General features: G+C 46.2%; 1 protein-coding gene across 1 annotated transcript in view; it reads right to left on the reverse strand.

Moving 5' to 3' along the window:
- LOC135999287 (fibrillin-2-like) overlaps window positions 1-20,112 on the reverse strand; it is an 87,591-nt gene extending 67,479 nt beyond the window's left edge. Inside the window, exons 1-4 of the mRNA XM_065652858.1 lie at window positions 19,943-20,112; window positions 7,276-7,358; window positions 4,689-4,787; window positions 304-399 (exon numbers count right to left, since the gene is read on the reverse strand). Coding sequence (XP_065508930.1) covers window positions 304-399; window positions 4,689-4,787; window positions 7,276-7,358; window positions 19,943-20,112 — 448 coding nt within the window. The remainder of the gene's footprint in view (window positions 1-303; window positions 400-4,688; window positions 4,788-7,275; window positions 7,359-19,942) is intronic.
- Between the last annotated feature and the right edge of the window lie 320 nt (window positions 20,113-20,432).

Here is a 20,432-nt window from a genome sequence, read left to right on the forward strand (position 1 = left end):
GACTTCACTTGAGCTAAAATGAAGGTTTTCCATGCAAAACCATTCCCAGATAATACAATGCTTATCTAAAACTATTTGCAGAGACCCCTCATATATCTATTTGTATATATATATTTTTTTAACAGAGAAATTATATCTAATAGATCTCTATATATCTCCTCTAACGAGAGTGGGTGGGCTGAGATTCCAGTGGAGAGGAGAACATGGTGATGACAAGGAGCACATCGGTGTGTGCCAGGTGACCTCTCTAGTCCTGAGAACCTGGACCCAGCTTTGGCCAGAGCAGGTTTTGCAGGTACTTACGCTGCCCACAGTACGTTCCAGTGTAGCCCTTCTGGCAGAGACACGACTCCTCGTTGCAGCTCCCACCGTTCATGCACCTCACGTTGCAGGTTTGGACTGTGGAGATTCACAGAATCACAGACTGTCAGGGATTGGAAGGGACCTCGAAAGCTCATCCAGTGCAACCCCCCCGCCGGAGCAGGAACACCCAGATGAGGTTACACAGGAAGGTGTCCAGGCGGGTTGGAATGTCTGCAGAGGAGACTCCACAACCTCCCTGGGCAGCCTGGGCCAGGCTCTGGCACCCTCACCGGGAAGAAGTTTCTTCTCGTATTTAAGTGGAACCTCCTGTGTTCCAGTTTGCACCCATTGCGCCTTGTCCTGTCATTGGTTGTCACCCAGAAGAGCCTGGCTCCATCCTCCTGACACTCCCCCTTTCCATATTGATCCCCATGAATGAGTCACCCCTCAGTCTCCTCTTCTCCAGCTCCAGAGCCCCAGCTCCTCAGCCTTTCCTCACACGGGAGATGCTCCACTCCCTGCAGCATCTTCGTGGCTGCGCTGGACTCTCTCCAGCAGTTCCCTGTCCTGCTGGAACTGAGGGGCCCAGAACTGGACACAATATTCCAGATGATGTCTCACCAGGGCAGAGTAGAGGGGCAGGAGAACCTCTCTGACCTACTGACCACCCCCCTCTAATCCCCCCAGGTCCCATTGCCCTTCCTGGCCACAAGGGCCCAGTGCTGGCTCATGGTCACCCTGCTGTCCCCAGGACCCCCAGCTCCCTTTCCCCTACACTGCTCTCCAACAGCTCATTCCCCAACCTATACCGGAACCTGGGGTTGTTCCTGCCCAGATGCAAGACTCTACACTTGCCCTCCTTCTATTTCATTAAATTTTTCCCCGTCCAACTCTCCAGCCTGTCCAGGTCTCTGGATGGCAGCACAGCCTCTGGCGTGTCAGCCACTCCTCCCAGTTTGGTGTCATCAGCAAATTTGCTGAAAAGAAGAATTCTTCTCAAGAAGAGCAGGGAAATATTACACGAGGATGCAATGAGTTGGCTGCGACAGGAGATGAACACCTCCCACGTAATGCGTGTTCGAAATATCATGGTTCTGTTGTGGCAAACAGTTTTTAGAGTAATAGAAATAGACCTAATTCCACAGAAGCCAAAGGCATGCAGCATTTTACTTTTTTAAGGGATCTACCCCAATAAACATCTGCAGCTTTGGCCTTTCTATGGGACATCCTACCACAGCTCGTGTGACCGAGGGTAAGGGCATATGTCCTGATATCTCCCCTTCTTTTATAACTCTGATGCTTAAACAACTCTTTCTTTTAGGATACTACACTTATCAAATATGTTCATGCCCTTTTTAGCATTCTTCTAAATTACTGCTCCATTTTCAAAACCCACTTTTCACATTCTGCGCTTCCTAATCTTTAAAACGCCTTTGTGTAGAAAGCTCTATGAGATGTTTGCGGGGGATACAATTTCTTTGGTGGAGGAAAATCATCAACTTTTAAGACATTTATTTTCCTTTTGCAATTATTATGTGGCCTTAATTGCAAGATTTGTTTAATACAAGAGAGGCTTTTTAAGGAATTTGAACAGAAGAGCACGTATCATCTATTCTTCCTACATTAGAGTTCAGCTTTTCACACTAGATTGTGACACACTGAATGTGACTAATGCACTGTAGGAAAACAATAGCAATAAATAAGAGTAGGGACATTTTATACCGATGTAGACACAAAGCCAGTTAATGTTTTAACTGTTGCATCACTATTCAATGTTTAAAGAACGTGATATTAAAGCAGAAAAGCCCAGAATTGGACGTTTACTGCTAAACACTGGGTGACAAATACAGGTCAAACAGCTTTAATTCTTGACCGAAGGGCCTGGAACGACGCATTTTTCCTTTGTAAGATGTGACAACTCCAACTGCAAGTGCCTGAGGTTACAGCGAGTTCTGTGAAAACTGTTTTTTTCGGCATGTACACCACAGTTTGTGTCTGCCAGGGATAGGAGGAGCCATGACTTGGTGGCTGGAAGAAGATGGAGCTGGATGGGAGCGGATGCTCCGCTGTGCCTTGTGTCTCCTCCGCACAGTTCCAAGCAGGGAAGAGCGAAATGTCTGTCCAAAAGGCAGCAGGACTCACAAGTGTCCAATAGGGACAATTATTTGGTTGACGCCTTGTTCTTAGGAAGCCCGAAAGGAAGTGGGAGCGGAGTGGGAAGTCGCAGAGCTTCGCGTTCAGAACGCTCGGCACATGTGCTGTACGTTTAATCCATGGTGTGGTTTGAATTAGTCGTGATGTCTACTAGCCTTCCTATGGCTCTACAGCCAGAGATCAGGCCAAATTTAGATGAAAGCTTAATCATTAAGGAAACTAAGCCTGAGGCTTCAAAGCATTGCCCGGATTGTCAGACAGGAGAGCAGCCTCTCTGGGAAAAGGCGCCGTTTCCAGCACACGCTCACCCCTCGCTACAATTAATCAGCTCTGGGAAAGCAATTACACACAGCAAACCCGGGAGGGCTGCCCAGAGGCAGAGGTAGCGAGGAAACGTCTGTCTGTCAGAGCTATCCGTCTGTCAGAGCTCTTCCCACCGCAGCATCCCGAGCCTCGCGTTCGATGCATTCACCAAGGGGTAATGTTTAGCAAAGCTGAGAAAATTTGAGAGTTTTCAGGGTCTGGACGTAAGAAGAGCCCTGATGCTCATCCAGAAACTTTCCAACTAATTAGCAAAGAGTATTCCTGGACCTGCAGAGAGTAGGTCCCATTTCTTCTGCTACGATCCCAAAAGCCCTGAGGTCCCATCACTGTCTGACTTATCTCACACTGTCAGAACCCCCTGCAGATTTGGAGCACAGAAGAACATCTTTTGACCGAGAATTTAAAGGCCTGTTACGCTTTGTCAGGTTTTTCCAGGGTAGCAGAGACCAAAGTTCCAGGAAAAAGAGAACGACAGCTCGCCCTGGTTAACTTTTCCCGTGATTGGGCTGGATTGGATTAGTTCTACAATTTATTTTAAAGGATCAGTGGCTGCAGCTGTTCTGCCATCAGTCGTGGAGTTTGCAGTCAGGTTTTCTGTCTGCTTACTGACTGCTACTATCTAAACAGTCACTTGCAAATTACTCCTAAAATATCTTTACTCCCCAAAGTAGGAAACCAAGCTTTTTGTTATGACAGAGAGAGGCAGAGTGGCTTTTATTGCCTCTGGAATGCACAATTTGTCTGCTTTACCTCCCCTGAAGCGTTCATGATAAATGCAGATCCAAACATCCCCACAATGAATGCCAGATTTGAGGAAGCCCCTGCAGAGGAACGTACCCCCCCCTGTCTTGGAGCACACGCTGAAATCCACCCCAGGCTCAGGGGAACGCCAGGTCTGCGCCCAAATGTATATACAGCTTACAGCATTCCTTACATTCCTCCGTGATTGCAAACATATGGACCCTCGCTCCAGAAACTTTTGTGTCTCCAGCACCTTCCTCCCAGCAAAGCGAAGCACGGGGAAGGTTTGCGGAGCAGCACTCGCTGGGGACATCAGTGGGGCCGGAGCACAACGTGGCACTTTGGAAACAGATTCTGGGAATTTCCTTCTCGGAGTCACACCCCGAATGTGGTTTTGAGGTTTGGAGGGGAGGAGGGGGGCTGATTCTCTGGCCTTCAATCAGATGCCTGCAAGTCACTTTATTAACAATAGCTTGCCTACAGATGGGCAACAATGGAAAATTTGTGGGTTGTGTCTAGCAATGGCCATTGGAGACCTTGAAAGGTTCCACAAAATTCCATCAATTTTTGCATTTTACATAGGGTATGAGCAAAATCAGCCTTCTTAAAACGACACCGTGCCACAGCTCTGTTCCTTTGCTTGGCATCTCTGCCAGGGCACAACTTCATCATGTCACTGCAGTTTGCTAAAAACGCTGGGAAATTCTCCCTGGCACCCAAATCACAGCCTAAGAACAATGTAATCTTTTTTATTTCCATTGGAAAAAGTACTTATTTGGTTAACAAAAACAGTGAAAGATTTAATTCTGCTTCAAAGAACACCCGGGGTGGATGGACTCTCTGGCAACAGTTTTGCTATTTGCTGCTGTGAGATGTGCTTTTTGGAGCTGGATCCTGGAGGATTTCTCACACCAAAGTAGCAGAAATTGCAAGGAGGTTGTCAGTTTTCTCCAGGTATCAGGAGCAGTGAAGACTCTTAGTAAAAGCACCCCAAGAAATGAAAGATTTTATGACTACTGCACAATTCAGATTAGAACCTGGTTGCCAAAACACAAAATATTTCAGAGATGCAAAGAGAGGCATTTCTTTTTGTTGCGACTGGGCATTTTTTAAGCAAGCACGTAACCACTCCAGGGAGAGGAGAATCACCAGCAACGTTCTCTTACCTCCAGCTGAGCCGCAGTTGGGAGACAGTTGTCCATTGGCGCACGTACACATGTTTGGCCGTGAACAAAACCCATCGCCACAAGAATTCCTGCAAATTGCTGGAGGAAGAAAAGGACACAGTGATTAGCACAATGTGCTAGTCTGTGAATTTGCTCACAGATGTGGTTTTGGCTGCCGAAAGGGTGTGAATTTGTCTCTTTTAAGAATAATAACCTGGGAAGGAAGCTGGGACACTTATTGAGGACCCTGGCGTGGGCAGCACCACAATGGGAAGGAGCCACTGTTTGGGGACAGACTTTTGAGCAGGGCCTGTTGCGATAGGACAAGGGGTGATGGTTTTAAACTAAAGGAGGGAGATTCAGGCTGGACATAAGGAAGAAATTGTTGGCCCTGAGGGTGGTGAGAGCCTGGCCCAGGTTGGCCAGAGAGGTGGTGGATGAACCATCCCTGGAGACATCCCAGGCCAGGCTGGACGGGGCTCTGAGCAACCTGAGCTGGTGCAGATGTCCCTGCTCATGGCAGGGGGGGCACTGGGGGAGCTGGGAAGGTCCTTTCAACCCAAACTGTTCTATGATTCCATGGTTCACACAGAATTCCTGGAGACACATTCCTTTTATCACAGACTGTGTCTGGTCCTGCTACCACTTTGCTTTTCAGCAGCAGAGGATGGGGAAGGCACATTTCCCTACTTTTGCCTGCTAGAAAAGATTCTCATCAGAGACAAGCGACATTGACACCACGCCAGGTTGTTCTTTTCCTTAAAATCTTGGTGTTTTCACAAAGAATTTTGCAGTCCATGCTCTGGCATGGGGGAAACCGGCTGTTACTGTTGAATGAGGGGTTGAGCCCGAGTCAGCCAGAGATGCACCAGCAGGATGCCTTCACATCCCTCCCCATCCTTTCTTGCCTGGAACCCCTGCTAATCTCTTCCCCTTCCTGTGCCATGGGAGCCAAGAGCATAGCTGGCAGTCCTGTTCCACCTGTGTAAGCACAGATTTTATTAGAGCCCCACGAAAATATCTCGTCTCAGTGTGTTTTATAAATACAATTACAACCCACAGTCCCCTGAGGACCTCCAGCCCAGATGGCATGTTTTACAGTTATGAGAAAAGTCAGCAGACAACCCCGAAATGTCGCTAACCCCGCATGCCACAGAGCGGCGATTTGGCTGCGATTTCCTTAACCCTTCGCTGCAGCCTGTATTGAACTCAGGTCTTGGTGGGGCATCTGCTCTTCACGGGATGGTGAGGAGGATTTTGTGAGTTTGCCTGTTCTCGTGGGGGGAAAAAAAAAAAAAGGGCACAGAACTCCTTGTCTTTCCATCACCTCGGCTGAAGTCAGATGCATTTAAGTTTGAGTTATCACACCTCTTTATTGCCTTTTTAGCCAGTAGAATGCCATATTCTGGTGCCAGTTACTCATTGTGTGTAAGGACACATCAACTGGCCGCATCGCTCAGAACACAATAGACACCATTTCCTTTGAGAGGAGAATATTTGCAGCTCTGGGCTCAGTTTTGTATATTTGAGGTCCCAGACAGCTCTATATTAGGAAACATGAGGCACTTCTCTCTAAGATGGCTGAGTTTTAGACTCTGAAGATGGAATAACTTCTGAAATATATGATGTGTATTATGGGGGAGATCCTGCTAGAGGACCCTATTGTTTTCCTCAATGTGTCAATTATTTTTAGGAAGATTTGGAAAAGTGCATTCACATACAACTCCAATTGTGCTTTAATTCAGAAGATTTATTCAGAAAGCTAAAATACTGGGAGATACAAACATCCCATAGTACTGTCTGCTATTCTGTATGTCCAGGTTATGCTTAATATCCCCAGGACACCGTGTATTTACTGTGCTTCAGAATGAAATGTGACTAACGCAGGTACAACTACCCCTATTATCTCCAATTAGAATCTCATTTATTTAAGCGGGAGCTGACTTTCACTCCCCCTGGGAGCATCTCCGAAGGGTAGGCTCCTTCATCGCCCTATAGCTCATGCTTTTAACCTACAGAAATACAAAACATCGCCACCTTGATGGATTTTATAGGTGTATATCAGCACTTGAGAGTCCAATAATGCTCTGCTCCAAATAGGAAAGCTACCTGCCAAAACAGAGGTGTGATTTATCTAAATCAGCATCCTGCTTTGGACAGCCACTCAAAGAAAAATGCAGATTCCTGCTTGTGGCCACTGTCTCATGACATCATGTTTGCAATGTCAGCATCCAGCTGTTGTTCTAGCAACTAAATTATTTCATCTAAACAAGCAGCTCTGAAAGAACTTTCTCAGAAGTCACCAGCAGCCTTTCCTTTGAGGCTAATCTGCCAAAAAGCAGGCGCACAAACCGTCAACCAACGAGGAACACGGTGGCAATTTGGCAGAAGATAAAAGGGATAAGAAGATAAACAGGAGCAATGGCAACCACCCTGCTTTAATCAAGGGTAGCAGGAATGAGGGTTCCCAGCCATTGCTGCTCCTGTCCTGGTGGATTATGAGATGTTCTGTCATCTGCTGAAGTGTGAGATGTGTTTTGCTTCCCACATGGCCCTTGGTGCCTTTAACAGGAGAACAGATACTCACGGACAATGCACTGGTTCCCTCCGGGCAGCGTTTTCCAACCGGGGCAGCAGTAGGAGTGGAACCTCGAACCACAGACATTGGGGCTGAAAACCAAAAAGAGTGTTTCCTTATGTCTCTGTGCAGCGCCATTGGATAAATTCAGCATGTATCACCATGGTAGGAGAGCAGCTCAATGGCCTCTTGTGGGACGTTTCTCTGCCAAACTCCTTTCCATTCGAACAAGACAGGTTTCATTCTCACCAAAAGGAGCCACCATAAAGTATTTTAATAACCAACTTCTGAGCTCCCTGTGCATCTTACGGTGACCTTCTGGGGACCATACGGAGGGATGAGGAACTGGGGCACAGCCAGGTCCACCCTGATGTTTGTTGGGTGGTTTAACTAATGTCACGTAGCAAATACAGCAGGAAACCCAGCCTGAGCAAAAACCTCAGCAGGGCACTTAACACCACGTCGTACCACACTACGCATCCATACACGAACTAACAGACTTCCCGAGAAAAATTCCCAAAAGAAAACATGAAAACCACAAACCTTTGTAATGTTCATACTCTTGTGATGTTGTCAAGCATAGAATCATGAGAATGCGGCCCCTTGCAGAGATGCTGGGGCTCTAAGGCAGGATCAGACAGATGGGGGAAGGTGGCAGAGAGGTGAAGTGTAGACAGAGTTTAGACCTCGCCTGGGCCCTGGCCAGCAAATTAAGTTAATTTTCCAAGGAGCACTCCCTTTTTATTTCCCTGTAACTCTGCCACCAGAAAGGAACGTGCATAACACGGGTACTGTCTCAGCTTCCCTCCGTTCCTTCACAACAGCATCCCATCCATTGCCCACGGTGATGCTGAAACTGCTTTAACCACGAGGTTTTCCCAGTTCTAATTTTCCCAGAGCGCACAATGACCCCTGTAGAAACTGTGGCATCCGTTTTTCCGTATGACCTGCTTTGGCCCAGTGCTAAGTGGAGCCTCCTTCACCAGCCCTGCAAACATGGAATCAGGCGTTCTGCTAAAATAATTTGGTTCTATGGCTGGAGGTGGAGAGTAAATCTCTATTTTGATTTCAAAAGAGCCTACATTTCCCAAAAGTCTGGGCATCTCTTGCTTCTTCTGTGCTTAGAAGTTAAATGAGACCTTGAATGCTGAACTGTTTCTGCTGGGATGGATTAAAGTTCCTTGTAGATGGGGGAACATCTTGGGTTGCAGCTCCTGGTTGTGTTAGGCTGGATACAATACAAAGCTAGCTAGTACTGCCACTGAAATTCAAGTGTAAATCTCCAGTGAGAAGCAGACATATGCCTGTGGTTGGCATTAATTTGGAAGATAAGTTCACTCTGAGCAGATGGGGGTCCTATAAAGCTTAATTTCAGCCAGGCTTTCCAGCACGATGGATGGATGGATGGGTGGATGGATGGATGGATCTTTTTTTGATACAGGACTCTCCATACAATGCACAGGGCACCCAGAGGACTCACAACCAGGCACCAAATATTGCAGTTTGACTTCCACCTGAATCCCTTTTCAACACCTGGATGTGAACAGCTGTACAGGGCAAGAAGTCATTAACTTCGGTACACTAATTATCTTCACGCCTGGCCTCAGGCTGCTTCAAACCTTGTTGAAGGTTAAAGGATATTATAGAGCCATTTTATCAGACAAAAGACTAAGAGGGGTTTCTTTTGTCAAAAATCAGTGGAAGAAGAGGTAACTGGCATCAGTCCCATAGACTAGAACAGAAGTGGAACTTGAATTAAACTGATAATGAAGTGGGTATTTTAAACTATGGTACCAAGTACCACCTCTGTCTAAAAGACCGACCATCAAGTTCTGGATGGATCAGGGATCCTGGGAGAGGTCCTGGGCACCCTATTCCACAGGAGGCTAAACCACAAGATCACAATTGTTCCTCCCAAACCAAACCTTCAAAAACATATGCTAAAAATTAGCAGAGTTGCAAAACAAAACATGGGGGAGAATCTATTTTGAATGGGTTGAAATTAATGGTGTCACAGAACTGACCTAGAGGGAGAATGAAATTAGATTCCAAGCAAGAGCTCAACAAGGACAATGCTGGTTTGCAAGAAAAAAATAACATCCTTAGCAAAGTTGTGACAAAATGGCTTTTTGAATTAATAGCAGTTATGTTGATGCTGGGAAATACAAGCTGGAAACCCGTTCTCATCAGCAAGAAGGTGGAGATAAGAGACATGTCATCTAGTTGTTAAACAGAAAATGGCAATCACAGCTTTTGATGATGAGGAATGTGAAAGTCAAGGTTAGATAAAAAATAATTTATATTCAGTAAACTTGCCCACAACATTCTGATTATCAAAGTCCACAGATATTTCAGAACTATCGAGAAACTTCGTAACAATCAGTCCTAAATTAAAAATCAAGAGGTGTTGGTTTGTTTGCAGTCCTGGAGAGACACAGTTGTGCTGCTGAGATGGTGCCAACATCCTCACGACTTCTCCTTGGGGCGTCAGAGCCACAGAGATAATCTGACATATTTGTGCCAGTCCTTTCTAGCAATGGTTTCTGGCAAGGGACTGTGCTGCTGATCCACCTCCACGGTTCAGCCGACACAAAAATAGACCTGCCGGGATGAGGCGGATCTTCCCTCATCACCTTCTGTGCAGCGTAGGAAAAGAGCTCGACAGCTAAAGAGAATTATTTTAAATAAAAGTAAACACGGCCAAAAGAGTGACACTAAGGAAGGGCAGATGGAAAAGCAATGCTGGCCACAGCATCTTCTTTGTGCGCTTTAAATAAACAACAGGATTATAGAGATAAGCGGGGACAAAGTAAGCCGGAATTTCAATTGATGGCACCAAACACTGCCTGCTGGCAGTGGCTCCATCAGAGAACAGGGAGATGCCAAGAAACAAAAACCCACCGGAGCAGAGCAGAGCCGTGGCTGTGCAATGTGAAAACGCACGAGCAGCCTTGCTCCCAAATCCACAACGGAGCCAGAGGAACGAGCAAGGACTGGGACACAGTCCATCCCACCAAACTGTGGGGACGTGACACAACCAGCACCTGGCTGGGGCTGCAGCAGCCTGGGAAAGCCAGCCCAGAGCAGCGAACTGTTGCCTACGACCTGAGCGAGTGGCCAAAGAGAACTCGGTCCTGCCAATTAATGTCAGATGCCTAACGTGACCTCAGCAGAATCGCATTCGTGGTTAAAGGTAGGAGAGAGTAGCATGTGAAGTCCCGGCTGAGGATGCTTTGTGGACTCAGGCATCAGCCAAAAACTAAAAGTCAAGTTGCCCTGAGCTTCCTGCTCACCCACAGCAACATCCTCAATACACGTGCATGCACGCAGGTCTTTGTCTGCTCCTCCGGCCATGGAGAAAGAATCTCCAGCTAGAATGAACCCTTCAAACCTTCTTCAGAAAGCCCTGCACAGTCACTGAGGGCTGATTTCAGCACTGGGGAGGCCGCACCTCGAATGCCGTGTTCAGTTTTGGGCCCCTCATCATAAGAAGGACATTGAGGGACTAGAGAGAGTGAAGAGGAGGGAACGGAGCTGGTGAGGGGCTGGAGCACAGGTGTGATGGGAGTCAGGAAATCTCCTCGAGTTGCACCATGGGAGGTATAGACTGGATATTAGGAAAAAATTATTCACGGAAAGGGTTGTCACGTGTTGGTACAGGCTGCCCAGGGCAGTGGTGGAGTCACCATCCCTGGAGGGGTTTAAAAGGCATTTAGATGAGGTTCTCAGGGATATGGTTTAGCGTCAGAGTTGGGTTATGGTTGGACTCGACGATCCTGAGGGTCTCTTCCAACCGAAATGATTCCATGATTCGTGTGACAACTGCAGTGTCCTGTAAGGAGAACTTCTGCCGTGCAGCAAAACCCCCAGCTAACGAACCCTTGGCTACACGTAGTGTGTGCTTTCCAGACAGCAGGAGCAGCCCAGGATTTGTCTCCCGTGTCACGAGCAATCAGTGTACCTTGGTTGCCACTGGTCTGCAGAAGCGGTATTTCCATTCCTTAAATTAAAGGAAGACAGAAGTGAATGAAAACTGATGGCTTGCCAGGGCTGGGGGAGTTCTCAGAGATGCTCTGCACAGGGATCGCTCCCTGGCTCCTCGTGTTCTTCTCGCCGGCCTCATCCAAGGGGATTCAACATATTAATTCAGGAAGAATTCATTATAGTACATTACTTTGGGCCTGTTTCCTACTCTTCTCACCAAGTGGAGCCCTTTGCCCAGTGACTGAGATGCCCTGAGCCTGTAACTCTGTATTAGCCCGTTTGGGTGCATGTTCCGCAGCTCAAATGCTTCTCCCAGCTCATCCTTTTCTTTGTGTCTGCCTGGAAATGCCTGAGCATTGGGGGCCTTTTCTTTATTTATCACAGTCATTCTTTATTTCCCTCCTTGATACAAGCTAAAACTTCTTCCTCAGTGCTGTGACTGTCTCCTGAGCTCTACCTTCCAAGATATTCCCTGTTCAACGGGAAAAGGAGTCCGAGCTAAGAGGCTCTGGCTGCACTGAGCAATGATTTTCTGGACCAGTTTGAGTCTTTTGGTAAGGGCAGAGATGCCAGCACTTTACATCTCTTGCAGGTCTTCTCTGCGCTCTTTAGGATGATGAGAACAAGTCGAGGTCACAGAGTAGGTGCTCTCAGAAATTCATCCTGCTTCATTCTGTAAACTAAGACTTTGTTAACAAAAGTACGGCGTGCACTCTTACCAGGCCCCAGATGTAAGTTGGGCAAGTGACCAAGCACAAATTCCTTTTTCTCCAAGTGTTTCAAACAAAACGCTCAGTAAAAATCACCCTCCTGCCCTGCCAAAGTACAACTGTGCAGGCTCGTAGTAGGGCTGGAGCCCAGTGTTTTACAATAAAAGGCTGAGAAGCAACTTTCCCACCAACACATGGGATCAACACCCAGTCATTTAAGGATGAGAAGCACCACAGCTTAACTACCCAGTGACAAACCTAAGGATTGAGAGGTAAGAGACTTCATCCATGATACTGGTTCTCAAAATAGGTGGGACATATTCATCTGAGGAGGAGAAATCCACAACAGAAGCAAACCACATCCTGGGCTAGATGAGGAGAAGCACAGCCAGCAGCTCACCCGCTTCTGCTTGAGCATCATCTCCTAATTTTAGGATTCTCTTAAGCTTGACCAGTCTCAGTTCTCTCTTTCTGTCCTCTGGGTACCTTCAGCGATGTGAAAATCTCTGTTCTGCTCTACAAACACATCCAGTTTGGGGTGCAGCAGTTCTGACAATTTACATGGGATGAACGGAAACTTCTAGTCACTACCCTCCCTGGCCCTTATTTTCAGGTTTTTCCTGTCTTCAAGTTTCAACTTAGAAATATTTATGAGGAAATCAAACCATCCAGCAGCAGATTTGTCCAATTCTCAAAGCACTTCTGCTTGTCCAGCTTTAGGAATGGCCATTGTCCCAAATCCTGCTCTAGATTTCCCCAAACCATTCAGAGTTACCCTCTGCTGTAAATTCACCAACTCAATGGCAATCTAGCTAACAGCAGGCTAGTGAGGATTTCTGATTTGATAAGGAGGCCTTAAAAGGAGGGCTGCCTGCTATCCACAGAAGACATATTTTAGTGAAAAGACAGAGGTTTATTTTCAGATTATTTGCTCCCCCCTGCAGCCCTCTCCTTATCATGAAATTCATGCCTGTGCAAAGAGTCAAATAAAAAGAATGTATATGAATATCATCACTACCTTCTCTGGTCTTATATGACTTAGGCACATGGCTTTTCCAGGAACGATGATCCTACCTCTCCATCCAAGCTGGAAATTTTTCCTATCGTTCACGATTATTTTTGGTTTTGATCTCAGCCTGATTCTTTGCTGGGCCCCGTGGATCATCTCTCGCAATAACTGGGGAACATGACTGCAGAAATCGGCCGTCCTTGGCCTCAGTGGAGATCACCAGGCGACAATAATTACTGCCAAATGTGATAGTGGTTTTCGTAACGCGCCTCCACGCCCAGAGGGATTTGGGATTGTGTCATGGCGTGAGAACAGATTGGAAACAATGCTGACTTCTGGATCCTTGGCCTAAAGGGGAGCATATTTGCACCCTCCTCGTTCTTGACTTCAAAGATCCCTCAGAAGTACTGCAAGTATTTATTTTGGTGATTTATCAGTTTTACGAGTCCAGGATTACGCTATCTGTACATTCACTGCTTACGTCCCCAGACCTATATATGTTCATGCAATGGATACAGTTTGATAAGTAATTCGCAAATGAGAAAGTAGAGAAACCAGCTGTTCCTACCCAGGCAAACCCAGCAAGGAACCATAGAGAAGGCTTTCATTTGCAAAAGACTAAAAATGCAACTGATTTCCAAGAACTGCTTAACACTTTCATTTGGAAAGCAGCATTAGCAACTCTTCCATCTTTTTTTTTTTCCTCCCCTTAAATTCTGTAATAAAACAAAACTTCAAATCCAGTTCTTAAAACTTCCAAACAAAACCCCTATAACCTATTAACTTCTATGCCAGATAGTCTTTTGCCATGCCAATATTTGCCTTCATTTTTTTTTTTTTCTGCCAATAACAAGAGAAACCAGCCTAGGCCAGAAGTCCAAGATCAACCATTTCACGATATAAATCAAGACACGAGGAAAATTTAGGAACATGAGTCTTAAGTCAGAAGTTTCCAACTACTGCTTTCATTTTGTTCCTTCTGTTGTTTGTAGTATTTTATCTCTGGTTCTGTGAATAAATATCAAGGTTTCCATGTGTGGAGTGTGTGGACCTGAAAGCAGCCAAGATACGAAGTGACTGGGCCATGGTGACAGCAGCTCCGGTTGTACCTTTACTGAGGTGATATATGCTGACTCTAAGCCTGGCTTTAGTAAGCCCAGGGCAGGAATGTGGAGGGAAAAATCAAGAAAGCTTTGCTAGAGTTTGACCATGCTCTTCCCTGCCACGTTCTTACTCATCATTTCTAAGTGGAGATGCCACCTCCTTGAAGATGGAGAGCTCTCTATGCACCCCTGAACATGCATTTCACCACCTTGTAAAAGCAAAAAAAAAAAGGTTATTTAGAATAAAATAGAATATTTCCATTGGAAGGAACCTACAATGATCGTCTAAGTCCAACATGTGGGCAGCACAGTCCGTTTCAGACAGTGATTTCCAGTAAATACTGGAGTCCTGTTGTTACTCTTTGGCTACACGTGTGTGTAGTTTCAGTTGATGTAGTTAGTGACACACCCCACAAATTTGCTTTTTTAAAGTATTTAAATCACCATAAGTTACAGGATCTTTTTCACAAACACCCACACAATCAGTAGGACAAGGTATGGCTACCTCAGCTACAGGATTAAGTTAAGAGATGAGACATTTTCACTTCCACTGCCTCTGAGTAGCACCTTGGTTCTTACTCTAAAGAGGATTCAATTTTCAAGGAAGTTTTCTACAACTCTGAGGTCAAGAAAACATTTTTTTATAAGGAATGAAAACTGAGCTTCTGCATTTAAAGGACTTCTGAGATTTTGAGGAAATCAATATCTCTCACTGAATTTACAGGAGTAGCAGAGATGGAAACACTGCAGAAAAGATTTGCTGACCCCCACTTAGGGCTAATTCCTTCCAACGAAGTCAACTCAAACGTTACGCTTGAACCTGGCAGGTGCAGAATCGGGGCCTGAACCACGAAGCAACCAACAGCACTGGTTGCGTTTTGGGCATCGGCTCTTTTCAAAAGCACGTGTTTCTGATAAACCTGAAGTGAGAGGGAAGAAAATGACAACTGGTCCAAAAAAACCTTTTGTAATTCCTGTACTAAGATGTTTGTGGGCCTGCAACATCAGGGATGGAGTCAGATCAAAACGCTGATGTGCTCTCAGTGCATGTCTCGGAGCGAACCCTAGAAGTGGTGAAGCTCGTCTCTGCTATGTCCAATCTCCCCTTGACATTAAACATCATCCCAGCATCAGCTCCAGTTTAAACTGGTGCCACGTGGTGCAGAATCAGCTCCAAAGCTTAAGATGGTGGATGGAGAGTTCATCCACAGCCCAGCAGCTCCTCCCGTGCTGGTTTTTTGCAGTCGCAACGTGCTTTTCCTCTCCGTTCCCCAGTGTCGAGTTGGAAACTAGTAAGGTGTCAAAAATCTACAGGAGAGCAACTTGGAAACTCCTCATATTCCCCACAATTAATTTAGACACCTCTGTCTTTTTGCCTAAGTCAGAGCAATGGAAGAGGTACGGCAAACGCCTCCCCAAACCTCCTCTCTTCATCCATCTTCTCAATTGCAGTGGCCATTTCATAATTAATGGGCTTGACATAATTAGTTGTGTTTAAAGTCAGGCTATAGCTGAGCCTTTATTCTTAGTTGAAAAAACAGGCAGCCATGAACTTACGGGAAATCTTCCTGCCAGCAAAGAGCTCAGCTGGCTGCAGACTAATCATCTTTTCTTTCCCCTTTGTTAAACACATTCTTGCTCTTGGAAACTGTTCAGTAGTTCATTAAACTAATAATCCCATTCAAATCCTGCCTCATAAATGGATTTGTCAGTGCTGTTCCTTTCAGGAGACGGTCATTTTAAATTGTCTCTACTTTAATGAGTTTAAGGATAGATTAAATCTTGGCTTTGGCTGTGATTTATCACTCCACATTACTTTATTGTTATTTGTAAAAGCACTGGTGAATAACGGGCTTGTTTATTTTGCACTTATTTCATGCTTCGCATTTATTTCATACTTTTCCCTTCATTAAAGGAGACTGGGGTGGGAACAGAGCTCCAAATAAGTATGTTTCCAGCAGAAAAATATACAACCTTTCCTCCTGCATTACCAAGAAGACACCTAAAACTGTCCTCACACTCAGCCCGTTTGCTCCAGACATCAGCAAGAAGAGCTCGTGTTGGTCACGTTGGAGTTACTAGAGAGCGGTTTCTCACTACAGTCTCTATGATATTAAGTTATCGAGCGCATTTCTATTAGTACTAATTGACTAAGACTTCATAGCAAGTAACTTGTCACCAAAAGAGAGCAGATATTCTGTGCTGTTTGGGCTTACTCGAGACTTTCCTGAGAAATCCACAGAAGTTACTAGTACTAGGAGTAGGAGATACTTAAGAGAAAATTAAGGAAGGAGCACCAAATATACTTGGGTATTTGATTCTTCCAGAGTTGGTAAAAATTTCCCTATAAAGACATCTGGGTGACACCTCCCTGTGCAGTTCTGCTGTGATTCTAATTTCTTGTCCAAACTATGATATATAACACAATTTAGAGACGATGGGAATCCATGGTTCCATCCACCCAAGAGAGAAGGAGGCACATTTAAGAATAAAAGGTAGAGCAAAAGCCAGATGTAGCTTGTCGAGATAGATGGCTGTCCTTTGAGTCCTCTAATCTATCTGGGAGCAAAAGTATTTCTGCCATGGGCAAAACAATCTGCAAATGGCAGGACAGAAGGCATCAACATTGTGTATGAGAGGAAAACTCTTCAAAACTTGTGCTGGGAAAACAAATTATTTCAAGCAGACAGAGCTACTGAGAAGCCAGAAGCCCGGAGCAGAAGGTTTCCACAAAGAAGAGGACTCTGCACCACTGTTAGATCTATCCAGCAAATCCTCAAAGTCTGTTTGCTGTTTCCTTCCTTTCAGAACAACATAAAAACTCTCGGACATTCTCACAGAATCCAGAGTGTTCAGGGCAGTGGTTGGGGATGCTGGCACCAGGGAAGCTGCCAGTTCAGGCCCATGTGATGCAGATAAGCTTTGCTCTATTTTAATTCCAGTTCTATTTAAATTCCTTCCAGGCAAGCCTCAGAACCAAAGAAAATCTCAGAACCAAAGCTATTCCAGATGAAAGTTGAACTGAAATCAGTGTATCGCTCTGAAAAAAAGAAAGTTGTGGGTCTTTGAAAGCAAGTGCCAAAGCAAATATTTGAAATGCTGCCACAAGCTATTAAAATATACACCACAGTAAACATGTTTAGAGCTTTGGATGTGTGTTTAGAGGTGTGGCATTACAGAACAGATGATTCCACAAATTGCAGTAGTCAAGATAAGCCACCTGCACGCCTACATTGTAAAATAACACCAAATTTAAAAATACAACCTTCCTTTACATTTAAAGTTCCACCAAGAAAACTCGCTGTTTATTCATTTCTTTTGCTACCGCAGTGCTTGTCTGTGAGTAAACCAAACCTTAAATTAGGACTTATCTGATTTTCCCAAATAAATGTATCAAACTCAGTTAAAATTCATAGCAGCAAAGAATCCCAATACCTTAAGGCAGCAAAACTCGGGTCAGGGAAGATGTTGATCCACAGCTGCAACTCGACAGAATTGCTTAAAGCCAGAGCATGAGGATGAGGGACTGGGACTGTTCGGGGGAATCTACAGCAAAAATTCCTGGGTCTGTGGCTCTGCAGGAGATGGATTTCACCGGCTGCCAGACCCATCTCCAGCGCTGCAGCTGGTGACATCTGTAGCTGCTTTCTAAGCCCAGTAGAACATTATTTAAAACGTCACTCTTCAGTAGGCTCCTCATCTCAAGTGGTTTTCTCTGCTTGTAAAATAGAGATTTTAAAAGAGAGAGAGATTGCTGAAGGGCTGGAAATCCTGAAGGTTTGGACACAAAACCTTGGAGACTGTGAAGGTCACTTGACACGGAGCATGGGAAGCGCCGGGGGCAGGAGCTCCAGCCACGCTGAGTTTTGCCATCGTCTCCTATGCTGCCCACCACGATTCCCACCCTTGAAACAAGACTCCCAAGGGCCAAGAAACAATGACTCTTCAGTCAACTTAAATTACAGTTGCAGAGACTTCCTTAAACAGACCTTGCACTTATTCCAGTGGGGATTTTTTTTTCTTTTCCTACAGCAATTGCTTCAGAAGGCAGAAGAGAAAAAGGAGGGAGCAGTGTGGTCCTCAGCTCTCTGCAGGGGACGGGGAGCCAGATACTTCAGGTCTGATCCTGATCCTGCCTCAAACTTACTGTGTGGCCGCTGAGAACTTACACAACTGATAATTTGGCATTGCTTTACTTACATGTTGGGCCATGTCTGAGGCTTTAAAGTAGAGAAGGGTTTTCAGAAGTGATTTCTAACTTCAGAATCTGGGCTTCATTTTTAAACTGCACTTGGGATTTGGATCCTTCAGACTAACTGAGAGTCAAAAGGATTTAAGCTGTAAATCATTTTTGAAAACAGGACACGGTCACTTAAGTCACTGAGTGCCATAAGACCACTGGACACCAGTGACCTTCTCTCAGGTCCCGTGGGGAATGGAAACACTCGTCCTTTGCTTGCTCTACCCTTCCTTTTTCTTCACAGGGCTGCATGGGACAGGATTGGACTAGATGATCTTTTGAGGTCCCTTCCAGTCCCTAATATTCTGTGATTCTGTGATTATCGGTGCACATGTCAACTCCTTCCAATCCTTTCTATCCCCATTACAAGCACAGTAATCAATCACCTGCAGCCCTGGGCAGCCAGGCTGAACAAGAGGCTCTGGATCCGGTAGACTGTCACCCCATCCTTTCCAAGGAACGGCCTTATTAGTCATACAGATTTGGGATGTTTTATCTGAGGGATGATGGACTCAAAGAGAGGAACATAGCAAAAGCATTTATGGATCATATTGGGGGAGACACAGGGTGTCCTTATCATGTGAGAGAGCTAATGGCTGCTTTTGGCAGGTCATTTTGAGAAGACCAAACCCCCGGGACACTTGCTGTCCATCTTTTCCGAATCCGCCGCAGCAGAAGGGAGCGGCCGTGCAAGTTGGAATCCCAAGCGTGGCCGCCGCCAGCCCCAGGGCCCTGCCCCTGGCAGCTCCTCGGCCCAGCTCTGCGCTCCAGCTCCAGCCCAAACACATCTGACCGTCTGGGCGGACTGCGCGGCGCTCCAGCCCATTCAAGAAGCGTTCCCCAGCAAGCGCCGGAGGACTCTGGCACAGCCCAGGCTTCGCGCGTGTATCACGTTCTGCTCCGATTCTGCCCACTGAACACAGGAACACTTTCCAAGAACTATAGCCAGGCAGACTTAAAATAACCCAGGATCAACGCCGGGGCCAGGAACCATCTTGAAAGCATGCAAATACAGCTGAGCTCCAGCACGAGCTGCAGGATTTTCTAGCTGAGCCCTGTCTCCCTCCTCAGGTGGAAAATGCTCACAGGTCCAGCTCTCGCGCTCATTTGTCTATAGATGAGGCCACAACTATGCTTCACAATAAAGGATTTAGTGTGACACCTTTCCTTTAGCAACAATCATCATGTAAAAGCAGCCACCAGAGGCAATAACCTCTCAATAGAGCCCAGAGCACTGACTGGCAGCAGAGAGACAAAGGTGACCCCGTAGCCAAAACCTGAGTTGACAGCATCCCTGCTAGCGATGGCGGAAAGCCCAGCCACAGCCATTGCTGCAGGGAAATGCCCAGCATCCCTCCCACAAGCAGGCAGAGGGGGGATGGCTCTTCCCAGTCCTGGCGGGTGAGCCCTAAGGTGCTGCGATCCCCTGTACAAAGCAGCAGAGCTCAGTGCGCAGCTCTCCGTCTGCTTGGTTGTCCCCCTGTGGCATGAGCTTTCCTCCTACTGCAAAGCAGACTCCTTCCTGAGCTCGAGGGAAGGAGAGAAAATACGTTTCTGTAAGCATGTCTCTGTGTGCTATGATAATAAACCAAGTTCTGCTTTGTAACATAGAAAAGAACATTAAACTTACCCTCGTAAACTGTCTTGGCCTCTTCTTCTCACTCTGTTTGCTGGCGGTCTTTCCTCGTAGCCTGCAAATCTGTCAGTATGCAAGTCCCCTTCATATTGACCCTGGGCTCGTTCCACATACATAACTGCTGTACATCCCAGCATGAACCTGGCCAGCCACAATACCCCCATGATGGCACGGATTCCTCGATTGCCCTGGCTGCCCCGAAAGCTTCTTCCAGCTGGAGGGTCCCTGCTGCCTTGGTGGAGGATGGTTTTTGGCAGCAGCCCCTAAGTGCCAAGGTGCCGTCCTGCCGTTCCCTTTCTAGAAGTAAACAGAGAAAAGAGAAGGAGAGAGATGTAAGTGTTCTTAAGGGCTTTCGCATTTTTAAAATCACCCCAGACAGCCCCTCCCTGGAGTTAATTCAATGGGGTCAAATAGACACACTGAGTTTGGCTCCTCGTACTTGCAGCCAACATGCTCACGCTGTCATCCCCTACCACAGCATTGA

The sequence above is a fragment of the Caloenas nicobarica genome, chromosome 27 (genome assembly GCF_036013445.1).
Source record: "Caloenas nicobarica isolate bCalNic1 chromosome 27, bCalNic1.hap1, whole genome shotgun sequence".
NCBI lineage: Eukaryota > Metazoa > Chordata > Aves > Columbiformes > Columbidae > Caloenas > Caloenas nicobarica.